Raw genomic sequence first — 11,669 nt, forward strand, 5'->3', positions numbered from 1 at the left:
CAATAATTAATTAAAATGTGTCATAACTATTTATTTAATTAATTAATTCCAATTTTAATTAATTACTTAATGGTGTATTTAATTCATTCATTATGGCAGTCCTGGCGTTCCATACAAGAGACTCACCTGACATGAAATAGTATCGAAAACTATATATGAAACCCCCAAAAACCACAAGAACAAGAAGAACTACGACAGCTGTGGCCCAAAGTGGAAGTTTTTCTGTGGAGAAACAAAAAATAAATGCATAAATAAATTATGACCTTTGAATTGTGAAGTTAATCTGAGCCACTGTCCACCAGCTCTGACCTCTGACATAGTGCAGCACTACTTTCTGTCTCAGGATGTCTTTGTCCCTGTAGATGGTGCAGATGTATCCTCCTGTGTCTCTCTGTGGGCTGTTTCAGGGTCAGACTGAAGTTTTCAGCAGGTCTTCATTCATTTCTGTTCGGTCTCTGTAAAACTTGTCCTGTTTCATAAGTTTGCCACCTTTGTTTGAATACTCCTGAACTATCAAGAGTTCACGGTCAGAGCGAGTCCACTCCACTCTGGTGTTCTCAGGCAGGTCAGGTGTTGTTTTGCGGTGCAGGGTGACAGACTCTGAGCCTTCCTCCACCTTCACCTCCACGTGATGATCTGAAAGGACAAGAAACCACAATATCAAATATAGGACCAATAGCAGTCACACTCATGGCAAATGACAAGTTTCTGCATTTCTGACCTCTGACTTCACTAATGTGGCTCACTACTCTTTGCTTTGAGTGGTAACTAAACTGGAATTTATGAACTGGTGCTACAGCTACAGACAGTTGAGGGATCATAATGAATGTTTCAGTGTTTTAAAAGAAATCTTGAGTTTTTCATCATGGACAATATGTAAAAAGTCTACTGACATTTGTCTCCCTGAGCAGAGAAGACAACTCTGCACACCTAAAAGAATGCAATGCCATATACCACAGAGGCTGTATCAGTAAGATCTTATTTTAGTTTACTTTCCTGCTCATGTTTGTTGTTTCATTTTAAGGTTCGGTCCATTGGAAATCTTTCTGTTAGGTTAATCAAGACTTTCAGAACTATTCAGAAAAACTTGGCTTTCTTGTTGCTTTTGGGACTATTTGAGCTTCATCTACTGTACTGACTTTTACTCTTTCATGCAGCAGGTCTGACCTTTGACCTGCAGCTGGATGTCACTCAGTCTCTGTTCTCCTCCTCCAGCACTGATGGAGCAGGTGTAAATACCGCTGTCAGTCAGTTTGGGTTTCCTCAGAGTGAGGCTGAAGTCTTTTGTGTTTAATGCATAACGACTCATTGATGTGCGCCCACTGTAGCGCTGGTTTGGCCCTTTAAGATCGTCTCCTCCTTTTCCTTGTAGGTGGACAGATTTGGGATTGAGGTCACTGCGAGTCCACATCACTGTGGGATTGTCCTCAGGTATCGAACCTTTGTAAACATAGTGCAAGAGGACAGAAGTCTCCCCCTCATATACCTCCACCACCACAGCCAGAGCATGCTGGGAAACTGTGAAGACACAACAACAGAAATCAAAGGAATGTTTGGGTTTGATTTAGTGTTGAAATAATAGATTACAAGTAACATTATCTTTAGGGAACATTTTACAAAGAAATGACAACATTTTAATCTTTACATATTTAAATAGAGTGAAAAGGCTGCTGTGTCTGAAGGAGCTCTCGATGTATCAAGAACAGTTTAATGCTCCTCAGCACAGATTATCCAAGTGTCCTTTTCTGTCCTGAATGGATGAACACATTCTCCCAAAACACTCCTAAGGAAACATTTGGGTTAGGTCCCAGCTGCAAAAATGGACCACTAGGAGCAGAAATAGCTTTAAATGATCAACTAAAAACGTTCCAACATGCAGAGATGTAGTCAGTGTTGGGAGTAATGGAATACATGTACTGACATATTTAAAATACACAATATGAGAAACTCTATTCCGGTACAGTTACCGTTTACATACGTGGTAATCAGATTACAGTTACTTTGTTGAAATAAATGCACGGCGGTCTTTTCCTGTTTTATATATTATAGGCTACTTAGGTTATCCCCACTCTATGCCTTCTCCAGTGTTGGTGATTAAACAAGTTCGGGCGCAGGTTTAGCTCAGTTGGATGAGCATGTACACATATATCACATGTTGCATGCATATTGCTGTTTCGAGCATGACTCATGGCCCACTTTATTTATTTTTGTTTTTTTTACTCAAATTCCATCAGGGTTTAATAAAGTTTCTCTGATTCTGATTAGCAGAAACCAAAACCAAACACATAATAAGGCTCTAATGCAAGCGTCCTGCTGGTGGTGTCAGTTACACAATGAACCCAGAGCCAGCAGTGCACGGGCAGGAAATCATTCCTCACTTGGAAACTTGGAAACAGACAACCTTGCTGCCCATGGACTTGCTGGTTTCAGTGAGAGTTTCAGATCTACATATTTCTGTAGGTTTTGTCATGCCACCCAAACAGAAATGCAAACAGAAAATGCTGTTACAGGGAATTATGTAATGAGAACAAAAGATGCTCATGATAATCTTGTGCAAGAGCTTCAGAATGATGACACTGAGGAAAACTATGGTGTTAAAAACACCTGTGTTCTTTCTGACCATCTCTCTTTCTTTCATCCTGTCACAGGCTTCCCACCTGACCTCCTACATGACCTGTTTGAAGGTGTCGTTCCAGTGGAGTTGGCACATTGTTTAAAAGGTTTGATTTCTAAGAGATATTTTACCTTAGAAGACTTAAACAGAGGAATTCTGCGCTTTCCATACCAACATTCTGACAAAGTTGATCGCCCTCATCCAATACCCTCAAATTTTGCCAGGCGAGGGACCATTGGTGGGAACGGGCATGAAAATCATGCCCTTCTTAGACTGTTGCCTCTTCTCATTGGCTCCAAAGTTCCAGAAAGAGACGCCTTTTGGGAAGTGCTAATGGATTTAAAGGACGTGGTTCAGCTTGCCATGTCTCATACTTTTAGTGACGAGACCATTCAGTACATGGCCTGTAAAATATTAGATCACAGACAACTCTTTCAGGAAGTGTTTCCAAATGTTCGATTCAGGCCAAAGCATCATTACATCGAGCATTACCCGCACTTAATAAAGTGCTTTGGTCCCTTAGTTCATCTTTGGACAATGAGATTTGAGGGAAAGCATAAGGTTTTCAAAAAAATAATTCATGACACTCACAACTACAAAAATGTACTAAAAACTTTGGCAGAAAGACATCAAAGCATGATGACATTTTATTTGTCCTCATCAAAGTTTTTCAAACCACCTGTGCAAACATCCAAAATGGAGTCTTTGTACATTTCAACATTACCTGCAGATACACAGCCATTTATTTCAGGTATTGCTGACAGCGACACAATATATGCAACAAAAAAGGTTACAATTAATGGCACAAACTTTGCAATTAGCATGTTTGTATGCACAGGTGCTTATGCTGCATTGCCAGAGTTCAAAGAGATTCTTAATGTACTGCTCATCAGAAACAACATTTATTTTCTCTTGAAAGACTATGACACTTATTACGTTGAGCACTTGCGTTCATATGAAGTAGCAGAGAATCAACAGAGGGGTCTCCGTCACAGTGTAAGATCGCTGTGCCAACTGTCTGACCACATGCCGCATTTTGCTTACAAGATAGCAAATGAACTCATTCTAACAACAAACCATTTCATTCCAGTGTCTGACTAAAGAAACAGAACTGAGACATCAGCTGATTCCACCAATTTGTGAACCAATGTAAAGGTAATTCATCTATTCAGTTTTTTTGTATTCACATAAATGTTTTTATATTTTTGCACTATTAATATTTTGTAAATAACTGCAAACACAAACATGCATTAAAATGCCACTATAATATGTGAAACTTCTCTGTTACAGAAATAAAAAATTCAGATGGAGGCAACAGGAATATTGAAGCTAAGGGTCATACTTGATAAGGATAACGCTGAAAAACCTATTTTGCCATCTCGTCCAAACAGTGTGCAAGCCCTCATAGATGAGATCAAATCTAGGCTAAATTTGACTTTTGACTTTCGGCTTCAGTTTCATGACCCAGATTTTGATAATGCCTTGTGTAATTTGGTTAAAATAGAAGACCTGCCAGCTATAGCATCTGTTAAAGTTGTCAGGTTAGTTGAGCTGGACTGGATTTCAACGAGCACTGATGACACAATCCTTCAGACTGATAGCACTGATACCATAGATTCACCAGAGCGTATTAGTAGATGGCCAGAGTTTTTTATTGTTCCGCCATTTTCTTATGAAGTGGAACATGTATTAAGAGAGGGTAATGCAGCATTTGATAAAGATGGGAAAGTAATTACACTGACACGAGATCAAAAACACAACATACTTGAGACAATGGGGGAAGAAATCTACAAACTAAAAGCATACCCTAGTACAACACAAATTGGCAAGGCTGCAGAAGCTTTAGTTAGAAAACATCCCTGTTTGAAAGAGAGGAATTCTGACACTGGGTGGGAAGGGTGGAAGAATAGCCTGAGATATAAAATGGGAAACCAAAGAAAGAAGTTGGCTAAAGCTGGCATCATGGATGTTGCTGTGAATGCTGGAAAGCGCAGCAGAACAAACCCAGATGGAGTTTCACCAAGGGCCAATATTAAAAGACCTAGGAGAGGTGAGGTCAACTTCCTTCCTTCTTATCCTTCTGGAGAAACAAGGGAGTCTCTGGAAACCAGAAGACTTGAGATGGTAGAGGAGTTCAAGAAGACCTCAGCAGAAAGAGACATTCCTCTCATTCATCAGCATATGATACACACTTTTGCACTCCGGCGTGAAGAGATTGTCACAACTTCTCCTCCTGTATCAGAGCTCAAGGACAGATGGCCAGCACTCTTTCATGAGACACAGGTAAGTAAAACTATGTATGTAACATTTGCTGCTCATATAGTATGCTGTGTTTTGCTTATAATATTTTTGGATACTCCTCAGCTCTACTTTGAATTTCATCGGATCACCAATCAGAATCTGCCACATGTGTTTTATGCTGCACTGGATGATTATGCTCCTCAGCTGACTGGACTATACAAAAAGAGGAAAACTGGACGGGTCGGTGAAAGGATGGAGCAGCTTTTGTTGGCATATGGAAAACAGGTATTTAAAAATACTAATTATTATTCTGCTTGCTTGGCAGTTGCCATTGTTATGTTTGTATATATTTCTATACATTTATTTATTTATTTTCTAGGTCAAAAACGACATCTATGCAACTAGAACAGCACCTTTGGCCAGCCTACCAATGTACCTCAAGAAGGATTCTTCAGAGATTTTCAAAACATGCAAGGTACTTGGGTATTACAATAATTTGCACATTTGAATTTAAAAAAGTTGAAAGGAGTTTATAAGTCATCTGGACTTGGGTTGAAAGTTGAAGACGTGAAGTTGAATGACTTATAAACTTCTTTCTTCCTTGATTTAACTACCTGGATGAATGAAAAATGAACCTTCACTGTCAACTTATAACATGTTATGATATATAGAATTTGAGAAACTGAAGAAAGCTACCTGACCATTTGTATTTATGCTTTTAATAGAGATATTACAGATGAATAATTGTGCACTCTGTATTATATATCTTAGGATGAAATTGAGTTCTATGAAGCCACAATTGCTCTGGTTGCTGATGTCGATGAAGAGGAGGTGCCTGGAGGAGTTCCTTTCTCACCACGCCAAGTGTTCATAGTAATTGAAGATCAGGTTGTTATGACTCATCACTCATGGACTGATGCACTGGTGTGTTTGTTAGGGCTAATCTATGCTCTGCATCTGAGCTATCCTGAGAAGTGTACTGGCTTTTTTGAGTTCATTCAAGTAGTGTTGCTGAAGCTAGACGATGAGAGAAAGCAACTAAAACCAAAATTGCAGACACTAAAAAAAGTGTGTAGATGATGTTTGTTTTCACTGTCAGTATATTCGTGCTTTTTCAGTTATCTGTGAATGGCTTCAATAGTTTAATTTGTTCAGGGTAATTTGCTTTCTAAAAAGCAATGTGGAGAAAGCTAAGAATAAGGAGACACTCAATATTTGACGTTTTGTTTGTGATTGAAAAAAATCTTCACATTAAGCTTATTTCTAAGAATACATTTTAGTTACATGGAAATCTTTTGGAAGATAACTGATAATTAGTCAATATGTACAATATACTTCCAAGCTTTATTTTTTAATTGTGTTATGAGTGCCAGTTCACTTGATTCGAGGTCACAAATACCTTTGAGAATATTTTTTGTTAGTGACATCCTTAGTTCAGCTGTGTTCTATAGTTGCATTGCTGTAGTGCATGTGATTTCATTATTATACTAAATGTTACTTAAAATTGTGATTGTTATGGCTCTAATTGCCTTTAGACTGTTGTTTTTTATGATGTACACCTATGTAGCAGGTCTACATTACTAAATTTGTGTTTTTTATATTTAATCGATTTTCAAAATGCTACAAAAACATTCAAAATTTCCTAAAAGCACACATTTTAAAATGCCTAATTATTTGTTATTTGATATTGGCTTTAGCAGTCATAGTTTATGACTGAAAGTATGGTTGTATTCATTCTGTATTTTCTCTGCAGTTAAAGTTAATAAAAACTGAATGGAAAGAACAATATCTTGGTTTTGTGTTAATAGTACTTGAACCATTTGGTGCAATCGGTTTCCCCAATTGGATTAAGTTGTTTAAATACAACTATTTAAGTTAATTTAACTTAATTTGAATATGAGCATGTAACACTTTAAATAAGTTTGAATAAATACAGCATCTTAGTACAACAAATTTAATGGTTTAAGTTAAAACATACTAAATACAATGAGTAAATAAACATAATGCATTTGAGTTACATTATCATATTTGCTTTGGGTTCTCGGGACTCTAATGAAGTACTTAAATAACCCAAAACTGTTTAAGTTATAAAGCTTGAATCAATTGGTGCAATCGGTTTCCCCAAATCATTTGAGTTAACTTAACTTGTCAGGTTTTACAGTGTACTATCTTGTTATTGTTCTCATTTTTCAGAGGGAGACATGCAAGCATGGGACCTCTCAGACTCGCCAGACTCCGAATTGCCCGAGTATTACTTTGACACCCACTGTGATGATGTGATGCTGAGGCTCAAGACATTCCGATTCATCCCCGCCACACGCTTGTTTGTACGCTCATACACAGTCGATGGGACTGGAACATAATCCAGCAGGATTGCAGAACACACCATGACTGAACTGAGATCCTCACAACATATAGTGTGATGGAAATTCAGTTTCCAGTAGCACAGCACCGACAGAACTTGCATGTTACAGATACACTAAGGGAAATGAGAGTAAGGATATAAGCACAAAGCCCCACTCCACTGACGACCCGCTGTTGGCCAACACCCTCAACGACTCTTACTGCTGGTTTGATGAGACATCAAGCAGCCTTGACACCTCCACCTTCCCCAACAATAGAGACACTTTGGTCCATCATCCCCCCACCTCCCCACTCCCACCAGCACAGAGCCATCACCACCATCAAAGACTTCACCCACAGGAGCCCCCTCCTCACTCCACAGCTATGAGGATTTCACACCACCTTCTCCCACTACAACCCTTCATATTCATGATGTGAGGACGCAGTTTGACCCTTTAGACCTACTAAAGAACCCAGTCCGCCTGAGCTTATCGTTAGATTTTTACATGTTGTAGTGCCATTTCTGGGAGTATTTTAAGTTGCTATACATCAATACAACCATTATATCCCAAATTTTAATCATATGTATGCACTAAGTCATCAGTAACTACATAAATTGCAATAGTGGTATTTTTACACAAATTTCTAGTTAAAGTAATTTCAGAGGTTCATCCCTGAAAATTGCAAATATAAAAAAGTTGCATAAAACAGTTTCCAAATTAATTTTGAGTGTCTTCATAGTTTTGTTTTTGAGATACACCAATTTGTATATACTGCAGCCACCAACTTTGAAATTCTCATTTACATGACTTATTTAAACATTCTCCTCTTCAATGCAAAATTCTTAAAAACATCTTTTATCCTTTAAGAGTAAATAAATCTGAAAGCTGTTCCATCCTAAAAGAGTACAACAATGTGTAGTTTATGATGTTCTAAAGGTTTCAGCATCTTTTTGAATTTGTCACATGTGTGGAAAGGTATGAGTGAGCCTTTGTATCATACTGTGAGTGATGCTCGTCAGCACACAAACCCAGAGTTTCTCTACAGGAACACAGAGAGAGTTATTCCCTGTACTGTAAGGACACATTCAGCATTGTGCAGTAAATCCAGATCATCCCAGTTAAATGATTACATGGATGTGAGTGTGGTCGTCAGAGCAGCACTGATCAGTGTCAGGTTATAATGACCAAGGTGTACACAAACACTAAGTTTGAGTGTGTGCAGTGAGACTTCAGTCAAAGCATTTAACTGAGGTGTGAAAAATAAGCTGAACTCTACAGCTTGTTGTGGTCCCCTGTGGCTTGACAGCCTTCCAGCTGTTCTCCAGCATTTTCATTTACAGTCATAAAATATCTCCACATGTTGCTCCTCTTTCTCTCTCTCTGCAGTCCAAATGCGTCTTCTGAGCGCATCTGAGTCACGTGACGGCACAGTAACAAATCCCAGCAGGGCAGGAAGAAGGGGGCGGAGCAAAGTGCGTCTGCAGCATAAGAAGAGGTGTTCACAGAGACAGAGCTGCTTTTTCATCCACAGCGAGTAAATAGTGAACCTCCAGGAGAGAAACAAACTAAAGTATCGATCATATACCACTACCAACGTTTGGATCGATATCTGCATCGATCTGCACACCCTTGTCTCCTGGATCGTAGCTGAGATCAGCGTGAACCACGTGGGTCTCTGCTCCCTGATCTGTTTCCTCTGTTTGGAAAGAGTTCCAGCTTCATCACGGAGTTTCTCTCTGTTTGTGGGCTCATCTAAAGGTAAGCACCGAGCTAACTTCAACACTAGATTTACTAACTCTGCGCACATTTGCAGAAATCCCTTGAAACCAACACCTACTAGAATTACTGACTTTTTTATTTTCTGGTGCAAGTCCCGAGGTGTTAATCACCCCTGCTGAGATTTGTACAGGTCATATGCTCGATTCACATCCTGCTTTTGTTGTGCAAACCACCCATTGTCTTTGAGGCCTGGCACATTTGCTTTTGCACACACATACAAACGCTGCAAATATGTGTTTGTTTGACAGTGTAAGACAAAAGCAGCAAAAATAAAAACTGTACCAAGAGTACAGTCTTAATGGCTCACTATACAAACAATCTGGAGACATAAATACTGACACGTGTAATGTATTTCCCACAAATCACTGCCTCTATTTGTATCTGTGTCACTGCAGGACCAACGTGGATTGCGAAGTCAGCGCTCTCAGGAGGCCTACAATTTATTTGAAGAAAGAAGTGGAAGAAAAAAATACAACCATGACGAGTTTGGGAAAGATTTCACTGTGAAAGCTTCCCTAAAAATGCATCAGGTCATCCACACCGGAGAGAGACCATTCAGCTGTGGAGACTGTGGAAAGTTTTTTACCAGGTCTGAAAACTTAAAAACACACAAACTCATCCACACTGGAGAGAGACCCTTCAGCTGTGACGAGTGTGGAAAGTCTTTTACGCAGTCTGGAAGTCTAAAAACACACAAACTCATCCACAGTGGAGAGAGACCGTTCAGCTGTGGAGAGTGTGGAAAGTCTTTTACCACGTCTGGAAGCTTAAAAAATCACAAACTCATCCACAGTGGAAAGAGACCGTTCAGCTGTGACGAGTGTGGAAAGTCTTTTACCAAGTCTGAAAACTTAAAAACACACAAACTCGTCCACAGTGGAGAGAGACCGTTCAGCTGTGACGAGTGTGGAAAGTCTTTTATCCACTCCGGAAACTTAAAAAGACACCAACTCATCCACACTGGAGAGAGACCGTTCAGCTGTGACGAGTGTGGAAAGTCTTTTATCCACTCCGGAAACTTAATAAGTCACCAACTCATCCACACTGGAGAGAGACCGTTCAGCTGTGGAGACTGTGGAAAGTCTTTTACCCACTCCGGAAACTTAAAAACACACCAACTCATCCACACTGGAGAGAGATCATTCAGCTGTGACGAGTGTGGAAAGTCTTTTACCCACTCTGGAAGCTTAAAAACACACCAACTCATCCACACTGGAGAGAGACCGTTCAGCTGTGGAGACTGTGGAAAGTCTTTTACCGAGTCTGGAAGCTTAAAAAGACACCAACTAATCCACACTGGAGAGAGACCGTTCAGCTGTGGAGACTGTGGAAAGTCTTTTACCGAGTCTGGAACCTTAAAAACACACCAACTAATCCACACTGGAAAGAGACCATTCAGCTGTGACGAGTGTGGAAAGGCTTTTACCGAGTCTGGAAACTTAAAAAGACACCAACTCATCCATAGTGGAGTTAAAGCGTACACCTGTGATCAGTGTGGCAGAGCTTTTACTCACAGTACCAGCTTACAGCGTCATCTAGTTACCCACTCTGGAATTAAGGCGTACAGCTGTGACATTTGTGGAAAAACTTTCAGCCGGATAGGGAGCCGAAATACACACCTACGCATTCACACCAGACATGATGTGTACAGCTGTGATCAGTGTGGTAAACAGTTTACCACAAACACAGGGTTACGACATCACATGTTTACCCACACTGAGGAACGACCTTATAAATGTGACCTGTGTGAGAAGACTTTTAAATCTCCACGTTACCTGAAAGCACACCAACAGATCCACACCAGAAAGACTCTACAAGTGCAGTTACTGTGAGGTATGTATTTATATTTTTATCTTGTCAGCCCGACTTTTTGAAACAACTCTGCTCATCAAAGTGTGTTAGCATGTTAGCAATTCTACTGGCAGCTCTGAATGATTATTCAGACTCTAATCACAGGTTTTTAGGGATAGTGTTTGAGAATTGTGTTATTGATATTGTAGCATTAAACTAGTATTACTTTAATGTTTTTACTCTTATTGTTATAGCACATTAAATTGAACTGAGTGCGATAATGTAAACAGTTAAATGTAATTGGACTTTGGCAGAGATGCTCTTTATTTCAGGTGACGTTCAGGATAAAAATGTTGAAGGACTGACTTACACTGTCTTTGTGTTTTTGTTTAGAAGCAGAGCGACACAGATGGATCAAGTTCTCAACCCTGTCATCGCTGTGGGAAAGACTTTTGTTGTGACCTTTGTGGAAAAACTTTAAGTCATTGAAGGACTCTGAAAATACATCAACGTAGACACACTGGAGACAAAATGAACTACTGTAAAGAATGCTGGAGAGGCTTCACCACTTCAAAGGACTTCAAACAATATGAACTCCGTCACAGTGGCGTTAAAAAGCATGTCTGCGATCAGTGTGGGTCATCCTTCATCAGTGCACGTCAGCTTGAAAAGCATAAACGAGTCCACACATGAGAGAAACCATACAAGTGCAGACACTGTGACAAAAACCTTTTCACAATCATGTGATCATACTAAGCATGAATGCAGACACATGAAAGAGAACTTCATCTGTGAAAGAGTTTGAGTAATCTCAGTTCATACTCCACTCAGAAACGATTCCATGTTACAAATAAACTGTTACGTCTTGATTCCTGCTTTTACATTAATCTTGTAAACAG

The 11,669-nt window shown here is 39.5% G+C and overlaps 1 protein-coding gene across 1 annotated transcript; it reads left to right on the plus strand.

The window, feature by feature from the left end:
* Positions 1-8,711: 8,711 nt before the first annotated feature.
* On the plus strand, positions 8,712-10,836 carry LOC134624252 (zinc finger protein 347-like). Its single transcript, XM_063469213.1, has 2 exons — positions 8,712-8,958; positions 9,375-10,836. The coding sequence occupies exon 2, from the start codon at positions 9,501-9,503 to the stop codon at positions 10,809-10,811; it is 1,311 nt and encodes a 436-aa protein (XP_063325283.1). The 5' UTR covers positions 8,712-8,958; positions 9,375-9,500; the 3' UTR covers positions 10,812-10,836.
* The last annotated feature ends 833 nt before the right edge of the window (positions 10,837-11,669 follow it).

Source organism: Pelmatolapia mariae, linkage group LG3_W (assembly GCF_036321145.2).
Source record: "Pelmatolapia mariae isolate MD_Pm_ZW linkage group LG3_W, Pm_UMD_F_2, whole genome shotgun sequence".
In the NCBI taxonomy this organism is placed as follows: Eukaryota; Metazoa; Chordata; class Actinopteri; order Cichliformes; family Cichlidae; genus Pelmatolapia; species Pelmatolapia mariae.

What these genes read in the sequence shown, in the direction of transcription:
- LOC134624252 (XM_063469213.1), top strand. Translation starts at nt 9,501, where the DNA reads ATGCATCAGGTCATCCACACCGGAGAGAGACCATTCAGCTGTGGAGAC.